Genomic DNA, 25892 nt, shown 5'->3' on the forward strand with positions numbered 1-25892 from the left:
GCGAGTTCTAGTTTTGTAACAGCTGGAGAGCGAGTTCTAGTTTTGTAACAGCTGGAGAGCGAGTTTTAGTTTTGTAACAGCTGGAGAGCGAGTTCTAGTTTTTCAACAGCTGAAGAGCGATTTCTAGTTTTTCAACAGCTGGAGAGCGAGTTCTAGTTTTGCAACAGCTGAAGAGCGAGTTCTAGTATTGCAACAGCTGAAGAGCGAGTTCTAGTTTTGCAGCAGCCAAAGAGCGATTTCTAGTTTTGCAACAGCTGAAGAGCGAGTTCTAGTTTTGCAACAGCTGGAGAGCGAGTTCTAGTTTTGCAGCAGCCAAAGAGCGATTTCTAGTTTTGCAACAGCTGAAGAGCGAGTTCTAGTTTTGCAACAGCTGAAGAGCGAGTTCTAGTTTTGCAACAGCTGAAGATCGAGTTCTAGTTTTGCAGCAGCTGGAGAGAGAGTTCTAGTTTTGCAGCAGCTGGAGAGAGAGTTCTAGCTTTGCAGCAGCTGGAGAGCGAGTTCTAGTTTTGCACCAGCTGGAGAGCGAGTTCTAGTTTTGCAACAGCCGAAGAACGAGTTCTAGTTTTGCAGCAGCTGGAGAGCGAGTTCTAGTTTTGCAGCAGCTGGAGAGCGAGTTCTAGCTTTGCAGCAGCTGGAGAGCGAGTTCTAGTTTTGCAGCAGCTGGAGAGCGAGTTCTAGTTTTGCAACAGCTGGAGAGCGAGTTCTAGTTTTGCAACAGCTGGAGAGCGAGTTCTAGTTTTGCAACAGCTGAAGATCGAGTTCTAGCTTTGCAGCAGCTGGAGAGCGAGTTCTAGCTTTGCAGCAGCTGGAGAGCGAGTTCTAGTTTTGCAACAGCTGGAGAGCGAGTTCTAGTTTTGCAACAGCTGAAGAGCGAGCTCTAGTTTTGCAACAGCTGGAGAGCGAGTTCTAGTTTTTCAACAGCTGGAGAGCGGGTTCTAGTTTTGCAGCAGCTGGAGAGCGAGTTCAGTTTCTATGGTAAAATCTGATTTCTCGGAGACGTGCGCTGATCCGCGTATTCTTCTTACTTACTGCTCCTTATTATATCGCACCGGTCTCCGCTCCCTCCACCTGGTGCGCGCAGCCTGTCCGTCCTGTACTTCTGGTAAGGCTATGTTCACACGGGCAACATCTGCACGGAGAATTTCCGTGCGGTCATCGCCCCGACAGCGGAGCCCCGGCAGGACATGCCGATGATAGGACCGATCGGAGATGCGCTGTCTCATAGACGGCAATGCGGAATTTGAACAGCAGAATCCCTTCACAGCTGAAGGTTTGCTTCAATTGTTTTCAGTCTAGGTGATAAGCAGTGAGTCGAGATCTCTGCTTGCTGTTAGTGATAAAAATTTATTTTCTGTAGCGAAAGAAAGAGCAAGTGCAATAATTTTCAATGGCTTAAATAAAAAAATAAAAAATAATAATAATAATAATAATAATAAAAAAATAAATAAATAAAATATATATATATATTTGAATCGTACTCGCACATGCAGGAGAATTGTCATAATAATTAAGAGCCCGTCTTAACTGCTTTAAGGGTACTGATCCCAAACTGCAACTCTCCTGCTGTAGCAAAACTAGAACTCGCTCTCCAGTTGTAGTTTTGCAACAGCTGGAGAACGAGTGCTAATTTGGTAACAGCTGTAAAGCAAGTTTTAGTTTTGCAACAGCTGGAGAGCGAGTTCTAGTTTTGCAACAGCTGGAGAGCGAGTTCTAGTTTTGCAACAGCTGGAGAGCGAGTTCTTGTTTTGCAACAGCTGAAGAGCGAGTTCTTGTTTTGCAACAGCTGAAGAGCGAGTTCTTGTTTTGCAACAGCTGGAGAGCGAGTTCTAGTTTTGCAGCAGCTGGAGAGCGAGTTCTAGTTTTGCAGCATCTGGAGAGCGAGTTCTAGTTTTGCAACACCTGGAGAGCGAGTTCTAGTTTTGCAGCATCTGGAGAGCGAGTTCTAGTTTTGCAGCACCTGGAGAGCGAGTTCCAGTTTTGCAACAGCTGGAGAGCAAATTCTAGTTTTGCAACAGCTGGAGAGCGAGTTCTAGTTTTGTAACAGCTGGAGAGCGAGTTCTAGTTTTGCAACAGCTGAAGAGCGATTTCTAGTTTTGCAACAGCTGGAGAGCGAGTTCTAGTTTTGCAACAGCTGAAGAGCGAGTTCTAGTTTTGCAGCAGCCAAAGAGCGATTTCTAGTTTTGCAACAGCCGAAGATCGAGTTCTAGTTTTGCAGCAGCTGGAGAGAGAGGTCTAGTTTTGCAGCAGCTGGAGAGCGAGTCCTAGCTTTGCAACAGCTGGAGAGCGAGTTCTAGTTTTGCAACAGCTGAAGAGCGAGTTCTAGTTTTTCAACAGCTGGAGAGCGAGTTCTAGTTTTGCCACAGCTGGAGAGCGAGTTTTAGTTTTGCAACAGCTGGAGAGCGAGTTTTAGTTTTGCAACAGCTGGAGAGCGGGTTTTAGTTTTGCAACAGCTGGAGAGCGGGTTTTAGTTTTGCAACAGCTGGAGAGCGAGTTTTAGTTTTGCAACAGCTGGAGAGCGAGTTTTAGTTTTGCAACAGCTGGAGAGCGAGTTTTAGTTTTGCAACAGCTGGAGAGCGAGTTTTAGTTTTGCAACAGCTGGAGAGCGAGTTCTAGTTTTGCCACAGCTGGAGAGCGAGTTTTAGTTTAAAATAAAAATTATAATAATAATAATAAAAAAATAAATAAATAAAATATATATATATATTTGAATCGTACTCGCATATGCAGGAGGATTGTCATAATATTTAAAGGGGTAGTCCAGTGGTGAAAAACTTATCCCCTATCCTAAGGATAGGGGATAAGTTTGAGATTGCGGGGGGTCCGACCGCTGGGGCCCCCTGCGATCTCTCTATACGGGGGCCAGGCTCTCAGCCCAGATAGCGGGTGTCGACCCCCGCACGAAGCGGCGGCCGACACGCCCCCTCAATACATCTCAATGGCAGAGCCGGAGATTGCCGAAGGCAGCGCTTCGGCTCTGCTTTAGAGTTGTATTGAGGGGGCGTGTCGGCCGCTGCTTCGTGCGGAGGTCGACACGCCCCCTTCCCGCAGGCTGTCGGGGCTCCGTACAGAAGATCGCAGGGGTCCCCAGCGGTCGGACCCCCCGCGATCTGCAACTTATCCCCTATCCTTAAGATAGGGGATAAGTTGTTCACCACTGAGTCACCACTGGACTACTCCTTTAAGAGCCCGTCTTAACTGCTTTAAGGGTACTGATCCCAAACTGCAACTCTCCTGCTGTAGCAAAACTAGAACTCGCTCTCCATTTGTAGTTTTGCAACAGCTGGAGAACGAGTGCTAATTTGGTAACAGCTGTAAAGCAAGTTTTAGTTTTGCAACAGCTGGAGAGCGAGTTCTAGTTTTGCAACAGCTGGAGAGCGAGTTCTAGTTTTGCAACAGCTGGAGAGCGAGTTCTTGTTTTGCAACACCTGGAGAGCGAGTTCTAGTTTTGCAGCACCTGGAGAGCGAGTTCCAGTTTTGCTACAGCTGGAGAGCAAATTCTAGTTTTGCAACAGCTGGAGAGCGAGTTCTAGTTTTGTAACAGCTGGAGAGCGAGTTCTAGTTTTGCAACAGCTGAAGAGCGATTTCTAGTTTTGCAACAGCTGGAGAGCGAGTTCTAGTTTTGCAACAGCTGAAGAGCGAGTTCTAGTTTTGCAGCAGCCAAAGAGCGATTTCTAGTTTTGCAACAGCCGAAGATCGAGTTCTAGTTTTGCAGCAGCTGGAGAGAGAGGTCTAGTTTTGCAGCAGCTGGAGAGCGAGTCCTAGCTTTGCAACAGCTGGAGAGCGAGTTCTAGTTTTGCAACAGCTGAAGAGCGAGTTCTAGTTTTTCAACAGCTGGAGAGCGAGTTCTAGTTTTGCCACAGCTGGAGAGCGAGTTTTAGTTTTGCAACAGCTGGAGAGCGAGTTTTAGTTTTGCAACAGCTGGAGAGCGGGTTTTAGTTTTGCAACAGCTGGAGAGCGGGTTTTAGTTTTGCAACAGCTGGAGAGCGAGTTCTAGTTTTGCCACAGCTGGAGAGCGAGTTTTAGTTTTGCAACAGCTGGAGAGCGGGTTTTAGTTTTGCAACAGCTGGAGAGCGGGTTTTAGTTTTGCAACAGCTGGAGAGTGAGTTCTAGTTTTGCCACAGCTGGAGAGTGAGTTCTAGTTTTGCAACAGCTGGAGAGCGAGTTTTAGTTTTGCAACAGCTGGAGAGCGAGTTTTAGTTTTGCAACAGCTGGAGAGCGAGTTTTAGTTTTGCAACAGCTGGAGAGCGAGTTTTAGTTTTGCAACAACTGGAGAGCGAGTTCTAGTTTTGCAACAACTGGAGAGCGAGTTCTAGTTTTGCAACAACTGGAGAGCGAGTTCTAGTTTTGCAACAGCTGGAGAGCGAGTTCTTGTTTTGCAACAACTGGAGAGCGAGTTCTAGTTTTGCAGCAGCTGGAGAGCGAGTTTTAGTTTTGCAACAGCTGGAGAGCGAGTTCTAGTTTTGCCACAGCTGGAGAGCGAGTTTTAGTTTTGCAACAGCTGGAGAGCGGGTTTTAGTTTTGCAACAGCTGGAGAGCGGGTTTTAGTTTTGCAACAGCTGGAGAGCGGGTTTTAGTTTTGCAACAGCTGGAGAGCGAGTTCTAGTTTTGCCACAGCTGGAGAGTGAGTTCTAGTTTTGCAACAGCTGGAGAGCGAGTTTTAGTTTTGCAACTGCTGGAGAGCGAGTTTTAGTTTTGCAACAGCTGGAGAGCGAGTTTTAGTTTTGCAACAGCTGGAGAGCGAGTTTTAGTTTTGCAACAGCTGGAGAGCGAGTTCTAGTTTTGCCACAGCTGGAGAGCGAGTTCTAGTTTTTGCAGCAGCTGGAGAGCGAGTTCTAGTTTTGCAGCAGCTGGAGAGCGAGTTCTAGTTTTGCAGCAGCTGGAGAGCCAGTTCTAGTTTTGCAACAGCTGGAGAGCGAGTTCTAGTTTTGCAACAGCTGGAGAGCGAGTTCTAGTTTTGCAACAACTGGAGAGCGAGTTCTAGTTTTGCAACAACTGGAGAGCGAGTTCTAGTTTTGCAACAACTGGAGAGCGAGTTCTAGTTTTGCAACAACTGGAGAGCGAGTTCTAGTTTTGCAACAACTGGAGAGCGAGTTCTAGTTTTGCAACAGCTGGAGAGCGAGTTCTAGTTTTGCAGCAGCTGGAGAGCGAATTCTAAACACTCTTTTTAGCTGTTGTAAAACCACAACTCTCTCTCCAGCTGCTGCAAAACTAGAACTCTCCATCTCACATTTGCATTTCTTCCCCCAGAATATATACTGCTGCTGTGGAAACACAAGACTTTGTCAGTTTCTATGGTAAAATCTGATTTCTCGGAGACGTGCGCTGATCCGCGTATTCTTCTTACTTACTGCTCCTTATTATATCGCACCGGTCTCCGCTCCCTCCACCTGGTGCGCGCAGCCTGTCCGTCCTGTACTTCTGGTAAGGCTATGTTCACAAGGGCAACATCTGCACAGAGATTTTCCGTGCGGTCATCGCCCCGACAGCGGAGCCCCGGCAGGACATGCCGACGCTAGGACCGCTCGGAGATGTGCTGTCTCATAGACGGCAATGCGGACACCGGAATTTGAACAGCAGAATCCCTTCACAGCTGAAGGTTTGCTTCAATTGTTTTCAGTCTAGGTGATAAGCAGTGAGTCGAGATCTCTGCTTGCTGTTAGTGATAAAAATTAATTTTCTGTAGCGAAAGAAAGAGCAAGTGCAATAATTTTCAATGGCTCAAATAAAAAAAGAATAAATAAAAATAAATAAATATATATATATATATATATATATAACATTATATTTATCTAATGTATTCTTTTTAAACAGTATCTTCCCATCCTGTGGCTCTCCAGTAGTTGCAGAACTATAACTCCCATCATGCCCTGACAGCCGAAGGCTGTCAGGGCATGATGGGAGTTGTAGTTCTGCAACAGCTTCAGCGCGACAGGATGGGAAGATACTGTCTAGGAGGAACACTCCAGAAATTTCTAGATACCTTCTTAAGGTGGACATATATTTTGCAGATAGGAGATGTTGCAGAACTACAACTCCCATCATGCCCTTACAGGGCATGATGGGAGTTGTGGTTCTGCAATATATATATGTCCACCTTAAGACAGTATCAAGAAATTGCTTTTAGACAGTATCTCCCCAACCTGTGGCTCTCCAGCAGGTGCAGAACTACAACTCCCGAAGGCTGTCAGGGCATGATGGGAGTTGTAGTTCTGCAACTGCTGGAAAGCCACGGGATGGGAGACACAGGCTATAGCCTTAGATTTTTACCCCACATAACGCATTGATTGTCTGGGGTAAGGCTCTCAGGGCATGATGGGAGTTGTAGTTCTGCCACTGAGAGCCACAGGTTGGGAGACGCAGCCTATAGCCCAATGGGATTAGATTTTTACCTTTTATTGTTCCCCCTCTATGTTTTATATTGTATCTTCAGCACCCGTAGTTCCGCTCCCTATGTACACAGCAGTGATGGGTGCTGTTCTGCTGATCCTAAGGTCGGGGTGACTCCATTTACACCGAGGTCATACACAGATGTGTTAGCCAAGTCACATAGATTGTCAAAGCCCTTTTGGGAAGTCTCTGCGTCCTCTCTGACATCCATTAGTCACAATAGCGAGGGTTTTGTTAGCGGGAGACAATGGCGCGGTTCCTGCGGCCGACTAATTTGAGTTTTCTTTCAGAACGCCTCGGGAACCAGGCGTAAAAAAAAAAAATCCTCCGGGAGTACGGGATAAAGTGCTGTGGCAGCAATGACTCCATTCTGCTTATTTCGGCTATTTCAGGAGCCAGCGCCTATGACAGAAGACCTGCTGGAGGAACAGTCTGAGGTCTTGGCTAAATTGGGAACCTCCGCAGAAGGGGCGCACCTCCGGGCCCGGATGCAGAGTGCCTGCTTACTGTCAGACATGGAATCGTTCAAGGTATTTCTGATGCGTCTGCGGTTTTTACCAAGAGGACGGAATATAATGCAAGTTTAATGTGTTTAGTGCAGAATATACGGAATGATAAATTATAGATACATAGGACTGTATGTCAGGGCAGTATTAAAGGGGAACCATGCCCTCTAGACATCTTATCCCCTGTCGCTCCACCACAGCCGTCACACCCCCTCCCATATACAGTGATCCCTCAACTTACAATGGCCTCAACATACAATAGTTTCAACATACAGTGTTTAAATCTGGACCATTGTAACTTGAAACCAGACTCAACATACAATGTCCAGACAGTTCAGATCTGTGATAGGTCAATGGCTGGAAGAACCGACCAATCAGAATGGGCATTTTACTGGTAAAACATCTGTATTACTGAAGTGTATGCACTGACTGGTGTCTGGTAGCGCCCCCTACAGTACAGGGAGGTATTACATGTTATGTACTCTTTACCTGTATTACTGAAGTGTATGCACTGACTGGTGTCTGGTAGCGCCCCTACAGTACAGGGAGGTATTACATGTTCTGTACTCCTTACCTGTATTGCTGAAGTGCATGCACTGACTGGTGTCTGGTAGCGCCCCCTACAGTACAGGGAGGTATTACATGTTCTGTACTCTTTACCTGTATTACTGAAGCGTATGCACTGACAAGTGTCTGGTAGCGCCCCCTACAGTACAGGGAGGTATTACATGTTCTGTACTACTCCTTACCTGTGCCAGGGTTAGCTGCTCCTTTAGACACCAAGTAAGGGCGGCTCCATTTGGGACACTGTGTGTACTGTATCGGACCCTGAAGAAGCTCCTGTCCTCTACATAGACCAGTGTTTCCCAACCAGGGTGCCTCCAGCTGTTGCAAAACTACAAATCCCAGCATGCCTGGACAGCCAACGTCTGTCCGGGCATGCTGGGAGTTGTAGTTTTGCAACAGCTGGAGGCACCCTTGCTGGGAAACACTGACATAGACAGTGATTACAGCTCCCAGCAGATCTTTATTACTTTTATATGTAAGGATTTGCTTTATCTATATTAGTTATCTACTTATCTTTAATCCTCACTTTTTCCTATTTTTGGATGACATTTTGGGGCTTCAGAACCAATTACCAGGTTTCCATAGAGTTATGGTTTCAACATACGATGGTTTTAACATACAATGGTCGTCCTGGAACCAATTAATATTGTAACTTGAGGGACCACTGTACATGAATGGAGGGGTTGTGACATCCGTACACCCCCCCCCCCCCCCCCAATCAGACCTCCTATGCCCTTTTAGGGGAAAAGATGTCTAGGGGCGGAGAACCCCTTTATTACCGTCAAGTACTATAGTGTCACTTACAGAAGCAGGAGGACGGGAGGTCTATCCTTGGATGTCCTAAGGTTGGAATTTATAGTGGATCTCTGCCTTGGCCACTGGGGGGCACTGTATCATTAGAGTGCATACAGGGGATGTCTCAGGATAGATGTTGGGGGTTTATTCCTAGGATATGTAGTCAATAGCTGATCAGGCCAAATGTCCCCCCAATCAGAATGCAGCCTTCTACTTTGGTCACCATGTGGCCTCATCCGTTGAAGGGGTACTCCTGTGGAAAACTTTTTTTTAAATCAACTGATGCCAGAAAGTTTAAACAGATTTGTAAATGACTTCTACTAAAAAAATCTTAATCCTTCCAGTACTTATTAGCGGCTGTATATTACAGAGGAAGTTATTTTCTTTTTTAATTTCTTTTCTGTCTGTCCACTGTGCTCTCTGCTGACACCTCTGTCCATGTCAGGAACTGTCCAGAGCAGGAGAAAATCCCCATAGCAAACCTATGCTGCTATGGACAGTTCCTGACATGGACAGAGGGGTCAGCAGAGAGCACTGTGGACAGACAGAAAAGAAATCGAAAAAGAAAAGAATTTCCTCTGTAGTATTCAGCAGCTGATAAGTAATGGAAGGATTAAGGTTTTTTTTTTAAATAGAAGTTATTTACAAATCTGTTTAACTTTTTGGCACTGTTTGCCACCAGAGTACCCCTTTAACTACTATGACAGATAAAGTGGCACCACACTTTCCTAAAACCGCTGCCACTTAAAAGGTTTCTCCACTTTGGACAATCAATCCCTCCTTGTTATTAGGGTGATCTGTAGGTATAGCTGGCTGTAAGTGTTTACTTTCACTACAGCACCTCTATAGGGACAGTAAGGAATTACACAGTGTCCGTTCATATCAGTGGGTTGGGTGTATTACAGGACAGAATGGGTCCTCCAGAGTACGAGACGCTCTTTGTAGCAGCTTTCTTCTCTGGCCAAGAAATAAGGATCCTAAACAGAGGACTCTACTTTATTAAAGGGGTACTTAACTGCCACGCCCCCTCAATGCAAGTCTATGGGAGGGGGCGTGACGGCAGTCACGCCCCCTCCCATAGACTTGCATTGAGGGGGCGGGGTGTGACATCATGAGGGGCAGGGCTATGACATCACGAGCTCCTGGCGTCGGCTCCAGTGTTCCGAACAGTTTGTTCCAAACGCTGAGCAGCAGAGTACCCCTTTAAGTCAGAATCTCCTAGGATGTATGGATTTTTTTTTTTTTTTCCACTACCCCTTTTGCCCATATCATGCACAGTCACCTCATATATAACACAATATGGTATGTAACTACTAGATATTCTGGTCCCATAGAGATAGTAGCAGCAGTATACAGATAGAGCTTAGGGGAGGTATGTAACTACTAGATATTCTGGTCCCATAGAGATAGTAGCAGCAGTATACAGATAAAGCTGAGGGGAGGTATGTAACTACTAGATATTCTGGTCCCATAGAGATAGCAGCAGCAGTATACAGGTAGAGCTGAGGGGAGGTATGCAACTACTAGATATTCTGGTCCCATAGAGATAGCAGCAGCGGTATACAGATAGAGCTGCGGGGAGGTATATAACTACTAGATATTCTGGTCCCATAGAGATAGCAGCAGCAGTATACAGGTAGAGCTGAGGGGAGGTATGCAACTACTAGATATTCTGGTCCCATAGAGATAGCAGCAGCAGTATACAGATAAAGTGAGAAGGAGAGGGGTCTGGGAGCTAGAAGAAGGGATCTGGTAGGTGATGATGTCATTCTGTAGTTCACAGGAAGTCAGAACCCAGAACTGACATCCTGCTCTGACCTATTAAATGCTGGAAGTTTTAGTGAGTCAGACCGTCGATCACATGACCAAGTTACAGAAATAAAATGCATAGATGCAGCTGCAAGGGAACAAAACAAATGGCGCTGTATGACTAGTGATGGTGAGTGACTGTAAATCACACTATGGGCCATCCAGTATTTGCACAATTTCAGTAAAGATTTACTCACAGTCTAGCAGAGCGGTTTTTTCCTTACGGTAAGTGGAGTTGCAGAGTAGAAGCCTATCACATAATCTGCTTCTCCCGGCCATGGCACCACGTTTCGGGGGAGGAGCATTAATGCTCACCTGCCGTGTTCCTAGGAAACGTGGTGCCATGGCCGGGAGATGCAGATTATGTGATAGGCTTCTACTCTGCAACTCCACTTACCGTAAGGAAAAAACCGCTCTGCTAGACTGTGAGTAAATCTTTACTGAAATTGTGCAAATACTGGATGGCCCATAGTGTGATTTACAGTCACTCACCATCACTAGTCATACAGCGCCATTTGTTTTGTTCCCTTGCAGCTGCATCTATGCATTTTATTTCTGTAACTTGGTCATGTGATCGACGGTCTGACTCACTAAAACTTCCAGCATTTAATAGGTCAGAGCAGGATGTCAGTTCTGGGTTCTGACTTCCTGTGAACTACAGAATGACATCATCACCTACCAGATCCCTTCTTCTAGCTCCCAGACCCCTCTCCTTCTCCCTCTATCTGTATACTGCTGCTACTATCTCTATGGAACCTGAATATCAAGTAGTTACATACCTCCCCTCAGCTCTACCTGTATACTGCTGCTGCTATCTCTATGGGACCAGAATATCTAGTAGTTATATACCTCCCCGCAGCTCTATCTGTATACTGCTGCTGCTATCTCTATGGGACCAGAATATCTAGTAGTTACATACCTCCCCTCAGCTCTATCTGTATACTGCTGCTGCTATCTCTATGGAATCAGGAAATATATTAGAAATACACCTCCCCTCCAGCTCTAGCTGTATACTGCTGCAATCTATATGGGATCAGGATATATAGTAGTTATACACCCCCCCCCTCCCTTAAGCTTTATCTGTATACTGCTGCTATCTCTATGGGATCAGGATATATAGTAGTTATACACATATATATATATATATATATATATATATATATATATATATAGTTGCTATACACCTCCACTGCAGCTTCCAGCTCTGTCTGTATACTACTACTGCTATCTTTATGGGGTCAGCATATATAGCAGTTATACACTTCCCATCCCGGCTCTATCTGTATACTGCTGCTATCTCTATGGGATCGCAGTTATACACCTCCCTTGAGGCTGTGTTCCGACATAGAATGACCAAGTACAATGATCAAACACCACACTCCAAACCGGGAGATCCATTGGAAATAAATATAGGCTGCAGTATCAAGTCATTTCAGGGATGAAATTGCAATCAAAAATGGCTAAAAAAAAAAAACATTCTTGCCACTTCACTTAAAACAGGTAAGCGCGAGGCATGCACAAGAACCTCTACACTTTTCTCTAATGATATCCTAAGCCGCACTAAATAAGCAAGGACAAAAATTTCCCGGAGTGCTTCTTTAATGTGTGTCATAGAGGTCAGGACTCTACCATCAACGTCTATACTAAGATTGGGACAATGATCGTCAGCGTATCCCCTCCATCTATTATAAGACACCTATCACTTCCTACTCCTTTTTTTTTTTTATTCTCCGCTTGCTGTCAATGAATAGAACCTTTACTGTTGACATTTACTAGTTTAAAAAAAAAAAACATACAGGCCTAGTCCTATTCCCAGCTGGAAGTGTCCCAGGGTCCTATCCAGTCTAGAAAATCCTCTGTGAGCTAAATAGACCCTAACTTCCGACTGATACATTGTAGCAAAACATCAGCAGAGAGAAAACATCAGCAGAGAGAAATCTTTTTGCTGATGGGTTTAGTTCACATAAAATCATCTACACTGGATGCAATTGCAACAAACCCTCTGCTGTGAGCAGTGTTAGGTTATCAGAATATTCTAATTATTATTCTTATGTTATTTATTATATTATTACAATTATTATTCTTATTATATTATTTAGTATATTAATATTATTATAATTATTTATTATATTATTATAATTATTATTTATGACATTATTATTATTATTAATTATATTATTATTCATTATATTGTTATTATTATTTATTATATTATTATTATAATTATTATTTATTATATTAATATTATACATTTTATTATTATTACTATTTACGAAAAGTCAGGAGCTTCCTGATGGTGATGTGAGGAAAGAGGTGTCGGGGGATTGTAAATTAATTGTAACAAAGAAATTTAGCAGCACACAATGGTTTTCATGATGCACATACTCCAGTGTTTTCCATTCGGTGGTCCTCCAGCTGTTGCAAAACTACAACTCCCAGCATGCCCGGACAGCCGTTGGCTGTCCGGGCATGCTGGGAGTTGTAGTTTTGCAACAGCTGGAGACACACTGGTTGGGTAACACTGATGGCCCCCCATAGAGATCACCCATATATACTATACATATGTAATTTACAGCTCCCAGTGACTTGTATGGCTGCTCCTCCGTAGGCTGCCAACCCCGGCTGTTGTCTGGAGGACTTCGTAAGGTGGTACTCCCCGCGGGATTACATTGAGGAGGAAGCATTGGATGAAAGCGGCAACAAAGTCATCAAAGGGGAACTGAGCGCCAGGATGAAGATCCCCAATAACATGTGGGTGGAGGCCTGGGAGACGGCCAAATCAACGCCCGTCCGCCGTCAGCGCCGATTATTCGATGACACTAAGGAGGCGGAAAAGGTGAGAAGATGAATGTCTGGTTTCTGTTAAAGGGGCAGTTCATCCTTTGTTTCAATTCAGGTTATACAGGATATAACTCAGGATCAGTACAGGATAAATAATGTAATGTATGTACACAGTGACCTCGCCAGCAGAATAGTGAGTACAGCTCTGGAGTATAATACAGGATATAACTCAGGATCAGTACAGGATAAGTAATGTAATGTATGTACACAGTGACCCCACCAGCAGAATAGTGAGTACAGCTCTGGAGTATAATACAGGATATAACTCAGGATCAGTACAGGATAAGTAATGTAATGTATGTACACAGTGACCCCACCAGCAGAATAGTGAGTACAGCTCTGGAGTATAATACAGGATATAACTCAGGATCAGTACAGGATAAATAATGTAATGTATGTACACAGTGACCTCGCCAGCAGAATAGTGAGTACAGCTCTGGAGTATAATACAGGATATAACTCAGGATCAGTACAGGATAAGTAATGTAATGTATGTACACAGTGACCTCACCAGCAGAATAGTGAGTACAGCTCTGGAGTATAATACAGGATATAACTCAGGATCAGTACAGGATAAGTAATGTAATGTATGTACACAGTGACCTCACCACCAGAATAGTGAGTACAGCTCTGGAGTATAATACAGGATATAACTCAGGATCAGTACAGGATAAGTAATGTAATGTATATACACAGTGACCTCACCAGCAGAATAGTGAGTACAGCTCTGGAGTATAATACAGGATATAACTCAGGATCAGTACAGGATAAGTAATGTAATGTATATACACAGTGACCTCACCAGCAGAATAGTGAGTACAGCTCTGGAGTATAATACAGGATATAACTCAGGATCAGTACAGGATAAGTGGATATTAGTGGCCACGAAGAGGGAAGCGATAGAGACTCCTGCGATCCCGGTTTAGCATTCAGATTCCACCGTCTCCATTATTTTTTATTTCTAGTTTATTTTTTAATGCCATAAATAAAAGGTACTTAAAGGGGTACTCCGGCCCTAGGACATCTTATCCTCTATCCAAAGGATAGGGGATAAGATGCCTGATCGCGGGGACCCCCGCAATCTTTCATGCAGCACCCCGCTATCATCAGCCTCCGAAGCGAACATCGCTCCGGGTCTGATGAATCACAATCACTGGGCCGGAGTATTGTGACGTCAACGCTCCGCCCCGCCCATGTGACTTCACTCTCCGCCCCCTTAATGCAAGCCTATGAGAGGGGGCATGGTGGCGACATCGCACAGGGCGGAGCCGTGATTGTGATTCATCAGACCCGGAGCGATGTTCGTTCAGGAGGCTGATGATAACGGGGAGCTGTATGAAAGATTGCGGGGGTCCCCAGCGGTGGTACCCCCACAATCAGGCATCTTATCCCCTATCCTTTGGATAGGGGACAAGATGTCTTAGGGCCGGAGTACCCCTTTAAGTAAATGCAGCCGACTGCTCTGGTTTCCATGGCAGCGACTGAAGGAGAATGAAGAGGTATTATGCAGGTGCTTATTCTGCGGCCCTGTTCTTTACATAAACCTCACCTCCTCCTCATCAGGTAATCGTAAAGTTGGCCACCAGATTGGCGCCATGTGGAGAACTCGTATAATGATGCATCATAATGTAATAAGGATCAAAACTGAAAAACTTTCCTTACTTAATGTCATATAAATCAAGGAGATCCAATTCAAAACGGATCCATTATTGATGTACTGCAGTATTTTCCAAACAGTGTGTCTCCAGCTGTTGCAAAACTACAACTCCCAGCATGCCCGGACAGCCAACGGCTGTCCGGGCATGCTGGGAGTTGTAGTTTTGCAACAGCTGGAGACACACTGTTTGGAAAATACTGCAGTATTGTAAGCTGAAGTCTTTTCTAGCAAATTTCCATAGCTCTTTTGACTGAATATTGAACCAGAGTAAAGATGGCTCTGGTGTAATATTTACCTACCAAAATTCTTCATCAAATTAAAGAAGACCCACCAGAATAAAATAAAAAAAGACCATTTTCTGAACATTAAAACGGTGAAAACCATTTTTTCATATCTCACTCCTACTCTAAGTTATGATCACTTGAATTTACAGGCCCAAAGCCCAGAGGCTGCACTACTGAGAGAGTCAGATATTTCCTGTTCTGATTTGTCAGCTCTGGAATTGATGCATTTCATTATTTGAATCTCCAAGATCTCCATGGCAACACTGTATGGTATAGAAGGGAGGAGGAGGACATGTCATCAGGATGTGTCAGTGGTGCAGCCTCAGGCTTTGGGCCTGTAACTTTAAATGGTCATATCTCTGTATAGAAATAAGATATTGTAAAATGGTTTTCACCTTATTACTGTACAGGAAAGGGCCTTTTAGATGGGTCTCACATAGGGCTAAGATGATGAAGATGATGATGATGGCTTTACTGCTGCTGATCCCATTGTGGGCCTATGGCCAGCTTAGGATGCTATTCACATTGTACAGTCATATATATAGTCAAGTACATTCTATTTTGTATATTTTTCTACATCCTCTAACTATTCTTTTACACTTTAGGTTCTCCATTACTTGGCCGTCCAAAAGCCTGCAGATCTGACCCGGCATCTTCTCCCATGTGTCCTCCATGCTGCTCTCCTTAAACTTAAAGAAGAAGGTGACTGTAACCCCTTCCCTGTAAGGTGCGACATGGTATCCCGTATTGATGATGGTGGTGGTTGTACTCGCATTTTCTCTTCTTTCTTCAGAATCAATAGAAGATATTCCTTCGGTAAAGTCATCGATAAAACGCATCGTCTCTCATTCCAGTAAAGTGCTCCGCTTCCCTGGCCCGGAAGACAAGAAGCTGGAGGTGGGTGACCGGGACCCTTGTCAAGGTAGACGAGTCTTGTAAGATCTTGTCTGGTTCATATGTGATGTTTCTATATATATATTTTTCCTCAGGAAATCATCAACCAGATTATTATTGTGGAGGCCGCCATCGCCAGAGCACGGTCACTGAAGGCAAAGTTTGGGACCGATCGATGTGAAAATGCAGAAGAGAAGGAAGATCTGGAGAAGTATTTACTATACATTCACATTAATGGGGGAAAGTGACGGAATTGTATCTGCAATGGGTAAAGTGTACCTGTCAAAAATTCTGTCTTGTCCCTGCAGCGCCTGAGTGCCTCTGTATGAAGAAAAAATACAGGCAGTGTGGGCGGGACAATCGGGGGTCTGTACACTGAGGACAAGCGGGGCTCTGTACACCGAGCACAAGCGGGGCTCTATACACTGAGGACAAGCAGTGCTCTGTACACTGAGGACAAGCAGTGCTCTGTACACTGAGGACAAGCAGGGCTCTGTACACTGAGGACAAGCAGGGCTCTGTACACTGAGGACAAGCAGGGCTCTGTACACTGAGGACAAGCAGGGCTCTGTACACTGAGGACAAGCAGGGCTCTGTACACTGAGGACAAGCAGGACTCTGTACACTGAGGACAAGCGGGTCTATGTACACTGAGGACAAGCGGGGCTCTGTACACTGAGGACAAGCGGGGCTATGTACACTGAGGACAAGCGGGGCTCTGTACACTGAGGACAGGCAGGACTCTGTACACCGAGGACAGGCAGGACTCTGTACACCGAGGACAGGCAGGACTCTGTACACCGAGGACAGGCAGGACTCTGTACACTGAGGACAAGCAGGGCTCTGTACACCGAGGACAGGCAGGACTCTGTACACTGAGGACAAGCAGGGCTCTGTACACCGAGGACAGGTAGGACTCTGTACACTGAGGACAAGCGGGGCTCTGTACACCGAGGACAGGCAGGACTCTGTACACTGAGGACAAGCGGGGCTCTGTACACCGAGGACAAGCGGGGCTGTGTACACTGAGGACAAGCAGGGCTGTGTACACTGAGGACAAGCGGGGCTCTGTACACTGAGGACAAGCAGGACTCTGTACACTGAGGACAAGCGGGGCTCTGTACACTGAGGACAAGCGGGGCTCTGTACACTGAGGACAAGCGGGGCTCTGTACACTGAGGACAAGCGGGGCTCTGTACACTGAGGACAAGCGGGGCTCTGTACACTGAGGACAAGCGGGGCTCTGTACACTGACGACATGCAGGACTCTGTACACTGACGACAAGCAGGACTCTGTACACTGAGGACAAGCAGGGCTCTGTCCACTGAGGACAAGCAGGGCTCTGCACACTGAGGACAAGCTGGGCTCTGTACACTGAGGACAAGCGGGGCTCTGTACACTGACGACAAGCAGGACTCTGTACACTGAGGACAAGCAGGGCTCTGATTAATGAGGACAAGCAGGGCTCTGTGCACCCTCCTGGCTTGTCAATCAGCCTGCTGTGTGAGTCAGAGGCGTGTCACAGATCCCTGCTTGTCCACCCACACTTCCTGTACTTTGTCTCTGCACAGACACAGAGGCAATAGCTGCAGGGACAAGACAGAATTTTTATACCTAATATACATTGGTTAAAAAATGTGTATATATTACAAATCTACATATAATGTAATTTTCTACATTATATAAAAAGTTTTTGCAAATGACATCGCCCATTGAAAGGAAAACTGTCAGCTTTCTCCCCCCTCACTAACCAGTGGTACTGGCTGGTAGTGCGGGGGGGCGCTGATCAATTTGAAGCTTACCATGCCCGGATTCGCCGCGCCGTTCGGCCGTAATCTTTGGTATATGCTAATTGGGTGCTAACTGGCACTCTGACATCAGCGTTTGTGGCCGCAGCGCCGCCCAGCTCATTAATATTCCTCCCCTCCCTATTCTCCCCGCTCTGTAATGGAGAGAGGAGAGGAATATTGATGAGCTGGGCGGCGCTGCGGCCACAAACGCTGATGTCAGAGTGCCAGTTAGCCCGGCTAGTGCAAGTTAGCACCTAATTAGCATATACAGAAAATACAAGATTACGGCTGAACGGCGCGGCGGATCCGGGCACGGTAAGCAACAAATTGATCAGCGCCCCCCGCACTACCAGCCAGTACCACTGGTTAGTGAGGGGGGGGGGGGGGGGAGAAAGCTGACCGTTTTCCTTTAAGATGATGCAGATCCTCCCAGTACTAAGGGTATGTGCACACTTTGGCTGGCTGGACATGCTGGGAGTTGCAGTTTTGCAACAGCTGGAGTCACCCTAATTGGAATACACTGCCTTGAGTGGTGATTTTGATCCCCAGCCTCTCTGATGTGTCCATCTCCTCTCTGTGGCAGGTTTGTGAGTTGTCTTCTGGAGCAGCCTGAGGTTCCCATCATCGGAGCGTGCAGAGGTCCGGCCGGGACCATTGTCCACAAGATGTTTGTCAGCGCTCAGCGGGTGAGTCCGGCGTCATTGCTTACAGTCGATCTGTTTAATAACATTGCTCTTATTACAGGACGCGTCTCCCCGCTGTACGTTCTATCCTGACATGAAGGGAGATAAGGACGCTGCTGCCTTGTTCCCCGGCTTTGATTAATGTCCTCTCATTATCTTGCACCGCGGGGCCGCGCACCCACATTCGCCTCTTGTAGTAGACGTCGAGGAGCAATAAATATGCAGCGGCTTTTGTCTCACATTCGCACACAGGATCCTTCCCGTACGGAGAAATATGCGGAATAAAAAAAAAACCTGGTAGTTTTGTATCCACGTATCGTATGGATAGTATTTATATGAATGGATGGGTCTTATCTACAAACTTCTCCATGTATGAGCAGCAGCCCAAGATGACGCTTATCTCCACAGGGGAATCTCAAGGGTCAGACCGGAAAAAATAAAACCCATTGGGTCCTTATTTCTCCAATGAGGATCTGACGGTCCCAATAAAAAGAGGATTGTTGGCAGAACCTTATGGAAAAGTGGTGGAATGCAGAAGTAATGGAGAGGTGTAGTAGTTGGTTCCTTCAGAACATGGGAATAAGAGATGAGCAAACTTACATTAAAGGAGAAGTCCCATGTAGGACAATTTATCCCCTATCCATAGGACACTCCTGACACGAATACAGGAGTACAGTGCTCGTGTATCTCTGTCTCTCCCATAGAGATGAATAGAGGGCGTGTGCCGACACCTGCTCTGTGCGCAAGGAGAGCGAGAGAGCCGTACCCCCTGGATCAGACACTTAAGGGATAGGGGATACATTGTCCTACATGAGACTTCTCTTTTAAATATGGCTGAAACTGACAGCCCGGCTGTTGATTGCTTTAGTCTGCATAATTCTGCATAAATCCGCTTTAAAAGTGCTCGGATGCACGGAAAAGTCTAAGATGACAGTCTGAGTTCTCCTAGGACTGTATTTATCTTTTCTAGAGCACTTGAAAGCACCCCATCAGAAAATTGGTCACATGTGATACTGTGCAGCCGCAAACAAACACATGCCCTGCCCGCTGTATTCAACAAAAATTTATCATTTTCACCATAAATCATCGCAGGCAGAAGCAATCGATGGCCGTTCTGCTCATCGTGCTTCTCCTGACGGTGCTGCACTTGCCTACCTAGTGCTAAAAGCACTTGGTGTGTGGGGAATGTATAAGTTAAAGGACTACTCCGGTGGAATCTTTTTTTTTTTTTTTTTTTTTCAAATGAACAGGTGCCATAAAGTTAAACAGATTTGTAAATTACTTCTATTAAAAAAAAAAATCTTAATCCTTCCAGTACTTATTAGGGGGCTATAAACTACAGAGGATATTCTTTTCTTTTTAGATTTCTCTTCTGTCACGACCACAGTGCTCTCTGCTGACACCTCTGTCCATTTTAGGAACTGTCCAGAGCAGGAGAAAATCCCCATAGCAAACATATACTTCTCTGGACAGTTCCTAAAATGGACAGAAGAGGTGTCAGCAGAGAGCACTGTGGTCATGACAGAAGAGAAATCCAAAAAGAAAAGCATTTCCTCTAGTATACAGCCCCTAAAAAGTACTGGAAGGATTAAGATTTTTTTTTTTTAAATGGAAGTGATTTACTGGCACCAGTTGATTTAAAAAAATTAAATTAAAAAAAACAAAAACAATGGAGTACCCCTTTAAGGTTAGGGGACTGTTTACTTCTCCTAACACACCACCCTAAACATAAACCCTAACTGTAAATTTTAACCAAACACTAAACCTCACCCTCCCCTAAAGTGTAACTCCGGACCCTAACTCTATACACTGCTGCCCCTAACTGCATTTAGCCCTAGGTGGGCAAGAGCAGCGCTGTCAGGAAAAGCACGATGAGCAGAATGGCCGTCAATTGCTTTTGCCTGCGATGATGTCAGTTTTCGCCAAACACAGCAGGGACGGGCATGCGTGCTTGGGGCAGCGTGGTAGCACGTGGAACCTGATTTTTAGGACGTGGTGTTTGTCCTGTAGATGTGATGTCATCACAATGACATCACATCAACTCAGCATAGCATCGGTCTTGTAAAACAGTGGTGCAACCCGCCACCAGATGAAACGGCTTCCTGAAAATGATTACCCTAAAGCACTGTTTCCCAACTAGTATGCCTCCAGCTGTTGCAAAACTACAATAGTATGTCTTCAGCTGTTGCAAAACTACAACTCTCTGCATGCCCGGACAGCCAACGGCTGTCCGGGCATGCTGGGAGTTGTAGTTTTGCAACAGCTGGAGGCATACTATTGTAGTTTTGCAACCTGCTGTAGTTTTGCAACAGCTGAAGGCACCCTGGGAGTTGTAGTTTTGCAACAGCTGGAGGCATATTATTGTAGTTTTGCAACAGCTGAAGGCACCCTGATTGGGAAACACTGCCTTAAAAGCAATATTCTCCAACCTGTGGCACAACTACAACTCCCATCGTGAAGAACTCTGCCATACTTACACTGTTGGACCCTTTGGCATAGCAGGCTGGGAGTTGTGGTACCACAATGATCCTTTATTAATGTATTATATTTTTTAGCTGCTTTAAAACACAAAATATTCAAACTAACATTAAGCCTGTAATGAATGGCCGTCACCCCCCCCCCCCCCCCCCCAAATCATTGTGGCGTCTCCTACGTCTCGCACGTAAATGTATCCATGTCCATACGTGTGTGCGTAATGTCATGCTGCATGTACTAAACTGTTTGTCTAACCTCTCGTAGCCATCCTAGGCTTGACTGTGTTTCTATCTCTTACCACGATTTCCTTTCTCAAGCTGACTGAATCTTCTGATGAGGTAACATCCAGAATTTCTACCTCATTTCCTCACCCCATGACTTGTGTGTAAATGAGCGGAGGAGGGGAGTACAGACTTAACACCCCCGCCCCCTGGGTTCGTCACCTGTTATGCTTCTCACTAACACTTACTAACCAGCTCCACCCTAACACGATGTAATATGGTCATAAAAGGACATGATGAAACTCCACCAAACAATGCCCCGCCCCCGAGGAGCAGGCACTTTGTATTAATCACCAGAACCAGTAACCACCACTCAATATTAAAGTAGAACTCCCCTGCCGGGCCATTGACCATGTATCCCAAACAACTGTATTATGAGTACCACCATTGCTGACTATAAATGGAAGTTCTAGTCACCTGGCCGTCTGCTTAAAGGAGATTTCTGGGATTAGAACATTTATGGCCGTTCTTCGGATTGGAACATTAATGGTTATTTGTTTGTTTTTAAAAAGTATTTACCATTAGTAATAAAAATTAATATGTTCTAGATTAGCCAATTTAAATTACCTTTCTAATATACTTCTTAATTACACTTTGTGTTAAATTAACCCCTAAATGTTTGGCCCCTAGGGGTCCTCCTTCTGGCCTGCATTCCTGCTTGCAGATGGTGTCCTGCAGCAGCCTGGCAGAGACAAAGGTCAGGAAATGCAGGCAGGACCTCAGCTGGGAGATAAAAATGTACAATAGAGTTCAGAGAGCTGAGGGGGATGTGTGTGGTCTTAGCCAATCACAGCCCATCTCACAGCTCAGCACAGTGTATAGAGTGTTCAATGAAGAAATACAGTAGCCAGCACTCACCATCCAGGGGTCTTTATTGCAGGATACGGTGCATCGACATATGTTCAGCGGGCAGGGTAGAGAGGATAGGGGTCATGGGACAGCACTGTTTCGCGCGCGAAACAGTGCTGTTCCGAGACCCCTATCCTCTCCACCCTGCTCGCTGACCATATGTCGATGCACCGTATCCTGCAATAAAGACTCCTAGATGGTGAATGCTGGCTACTGTATTTCTTCATTGAACAGTTATCCCTTTCTTTGTATGGCATTGTGAAGTCTGGCAACTAATCTGAGTGACCAGTGGGATTACTAGGAGTGGAGGTGCCGGTGCTATCCTTCCTTATTGAACACTGTATAAGAGTGTACAGTAGAGTTCAGGGAGCTGAGGGGGTGTGCAACCTTAGTCAATCATAACTCATCTCACAGCTCAGCATGGTGTATAGAGTGTACAGTAGAGTTCAGAGAGCTGGGGGGACAGGCTTAGCCAATCATAGCTCATCTCACACTGAACTGCTCTGGGTTGTGTGTAGCAGAGTGAGGGAGGAAGTTCTCCCCTGTATGGCTTCAGATGATGTCACGCCTGCTGGGGAACGCCCCTTCCCAGTCTGTGAAACTGAGACTGAGCAGAAAATACAGAGCAATATCAAGGTAGAAAACTAAAAAATAATAAAAATAAAGGCAGAGGGTGGTTTATCATGATGGGGGCAGAGAACTGGGAGGATTATAAAATTTAACAAGATCATGACAGGTACTCTTCAATTTTCTTTTAAATTTATTTATGGGACATAAATGTTTGATTGTTGGGGCAACAGGCACTTCAGTGAGAGATGTGTCCCATCCATCCATAGGCCATGGATATTTGTCTCGGAAAAGCCCTTTAAATCTGTGTTTCCCAACCGGGATGCAGGCACCCTTTGGCTGGCCAGGCATGCTGGGAGTTGTAGTATTGCAACAGCTGGAGACGCCCTGTTTGGGAAACACTGCTTTAAGCAAATGGCGGTGAGCTGTAATACCCATCTGGATGTCTTCAACACACACGGTGCATTTCATCGCAACACACATGTAGATCCCAACTCCCCAGCTGTACCCCTCTTGAGTGTTGACCATTCATGATCCTTTCTGTTCAGTGTTTGGATACAGTCACCCAGTGATTATACTCGTCCTGCCTGGGGCTCTGCCCTCATTTTGGGCATTTCTTTGTGCTTTCTGAACGTTGTTCTTTTTGTTTTAAGGTCCCAACGATGGCCCCTTTGGAAGAAGAACCCAAGAGGTCCAGTACGTCAGATGACAAGAAGCTGCTCTCCGGAATGGACTTCCCTCCGCCCGCTGGCCGAGAAGTCATCCTGCGCACCACCGTCCCCAGACCCGCCCCGTATTCCAAGGCCCTGCCCCAGCGCATGTACAGCGTCCTCACCAAGGAGGACTTCAGACTCGCTGGAGCTTTCTCCTCAGACACCTCCTTCTTCTAAAGTCTTCTGATCCCTACGCTCGCTGGGTCCTCCTCCGTAGATACCTGCAGGGCGTTTATTCCCGGTCTGGCGATGGTGACACCTCTGCTTCTTCGCAAGGTCACCGTAATCCACTTCATGGCTGTACCTCCCATTTACGCACCCTTAAACCTGAGGGGTTTTATCTGCAGTATGTGATGAAGCCATTTTATGGAGATCTGGTCCTTGTTAATATTGAAGCAGTTGATTGCAGTCCCCTTATTTATGGGAATAGTGGAGCGATGCTCTGCAGACACCAATGAAGTCTCAGTGCCCATCCACATTTGGTTACTGCCTACACTTCTACATGGAGATCAGTGACCATTATGTAAATGTTCGCTTCTCCCTATGTCCTTTGCCAAAATAAATCAATACCAGGAACAAGAGATTTCTGTTTTTGGGGTTGGATTCTATCAATTTGGCTTCTATAGATTTTTAGAAGTATTTGACAAGTATCCTTATACCCCATGATGTGGCCTCTGCGAGCCAGCGGGGCCTGTGCCACCAGCTGTCTCCTGAGATCCTAGGGTTATATATATATATATATATATTTTACACCCTAAAATGTAGACCTCCAGTTGTTGCAAAACTACCACTCCCAGCATGCCCGGACAGCCGTTTTTGATGGTAGTTTTGCAAAAGCTGTGGAGGTCCACTGTAGTAGGGTTATCCAGGATTAGAAAAACTGAGCTGATTTCTTCCAAAAACAGCACCACATCTGTCCTCAGGTTGTGTGTGGTATGGCAGCTCAGTTCCATTGAAGTAAATGTAGGCAAGCTGTAATACCGCGCACAACCTGGGAATAGACATGGCGTTTTTTTGGGGGGGAAATTAGCTGTTTTTCTATAACTCCTTTAAGGCTGAGTTCACACTGCAGAATTTCTGCCAGCTGCGCTAGGACCGAGCAGACTGCATTGCTTCCCCCCCATAGACGGCAATGCATTTCTAGGTGGATATTTTGGGAGATCTGCTCAGAAATGCATTGCCATCTATTGGGACAGCAATGTAGTCCGCACGGTCCTAGTGCCGACGGCTCGATCTCTGGCAGAAATTATGCCCAGAAATTCCACAGCGTGAACCCAGCCTAAGGGTATTTTCACACTGAGGAATTCAAGAGGAATTTCCTCCATAATTCCGCTAGCTTTTTCACCTCGAAATTATTCAGCAATTGATTTTCAATTCACGTCAATGTATTTTCCGCTTCTCAGTTCACACTGAATTCAGTTCCACTTGAAGAAAGAACATGTTCATTCTTCGTGCGGAATCCGCAAGCAGAATTAAATAGAAGTCAATGGTAAAAAAAAAATAAAAACTTCCGCCCAACATCGTTTTCATGTGGAATTCAGAAAAGTAGAATTAGCCTCCTCCTTCATTCCACATGGAAATTCCGCTTGATTTCCTAGCCGAAATGATTCCTCGTGAATTCCTCAGTGTGAACATATGGACCATCGGTGAGAGATTGAGGCCGATATCGCTGCAAAGAGGTCAAATCCTGGGATATTGCAGTTAGCGTCTGTGTATTAGGGTGCAGCGCGCTTGTTGGTCATTACAGTGCATGGTCTGGTGCAGCACTCACACTGTCCAGGACGGCTTTATCGGGGTGAAGCGCTCAGGTTTTTTGATGTCCTTTATGTGTACAGCGCTGCAGAATCTGTATGCGCTATATAAATATTATTATGTCATGTCACTATACAAAGGTCGCTCCAGTGCCGTGATACAGGGTTCGGGGGGGTCCACAGTTACACTGCAGAGGTCAAGTATTGGGTCGTAATGTTATGGGGGAAGGTAGATGCTTTATGTATTGGCCCCTTCATTGTTGCTCCAGTGGAGCAAAATTTGGATATTCAACTGGAATTGGGGCACTAATTGCTCCGCTCCCTTTTCCCTACATATTCAGTACATTGACCTGATCCGGACCCACCTGACATACGGTTGACATGTGTAGCTTTGCAGCAGTGAGAATTCGCCAGGTCCCGTGTATCTGTCACTGTTCAGTCTCCAGACTTTACGCTTTGGTTCCGTATTATGTTGAACATTCATTGTATTTAATTTGTCTGCAAAATAAACATTTCTCAGTAACTGATCTTTTCTCTGTGTCTCCTTCAGTGTCCATTAACTTCAGATATCTACTGTATGAATGCTGATTTAGCTAACACTTATCCCTCCTGACACCTTCATACACTAGCACTCCTTTTTACCTTAACCTGTTCAGGACGTAGGGCGTATGCATACGCCCGGCATCCCGAGTCCTTAAGGACATAGGGCGTATGGATACGCCCGTGGGAATTCTGGTCCCCGCCGCTAATACAGACCACTATTACAGTGGTGCCCAAACGGTAGCCCTCCAGATGTTGCCAAACTACAACTCTCAGCATGCCTAGACTGCCCAGGCATGCTGGGAGTTGTAGTTCTGTAACATCTGTCCCTTCAGAGGGGTGGCTGATGTGTAGGAGGGATATAGTCACCTCCCACCTATAAACAAGAGATCCTGGGAATTGTAGTTGGAGGGAGGGTGCAGAAAATAGCCAGTTCACATAAACAAGCCAGCAGCGTGATTAGGGGGACACAGGACACGGCCATTTACCACCAACACAAGCA

At 45.7% G+C, this 25892-nt stretch overlaps 1 protein-coding gene across 2 annotated transcripts in view; it reads left to right on the forward strand.

Annotated features, from left to right (window-relative positions):
• RAB3GAP1 (RAB3 GTPase activating protein catalytic subunit 1) overlaps positions 1-25373 on the forward strand; it is a 110164-nt gene extending 84791 nt beyond the window's left edge. Inside the window, exons 18-25 of one of the 2 annotated variants that reach the window (XM_056533222.1) lie at positions 6780-6917; positions 12673-12900; positions 15452-15548; positions 15640-15743; positions 15836-15951; positions 18115-18217; positions 21007-21027; positions 23040-25373. In XM_056533222.1, coding sequence (XP_056389197.1) covers positions 6780-6917; positions 12673-12900; positions 15452-15548; positions 15640-15743; positions 15836-15951; positions 18115-18217; positions 21007-21027; positions 23040-23276 — 1044 coding nt within the window. In that variant the 3' untranslated portion in view covers positions 23277-25373. The remainder of the gene's footprint in view (positions 1-6779; positions 6918-12672; positions 12901-15451; positions 15549-15639; positions 15744-15835; positions 15952-18114; positions 18218-21006; positions 21028-23039) is intronic. The other variant, XM_056533223.1, reaches the window with a different exon arrangement.
• The last annotated feature ends 519 nt before the right edge of the window (positions 25374-25892 follow it).

The sequence above is a fragment of the Hyla sarda genome, chromosome 8 (genome assembly GCF_029499605.1).
Source record: "Hyla sarda isolate aHylSar1 chromosome 8, aHylSar1.hap1, whole genome shotgun sequence".
Taxonomy (NCBI): domain Eukaryota; kingdom Metazoa; phylum Chordata; class Amphibia; order Anura; family Hylidae; genus Hyla; species Hyla sarda.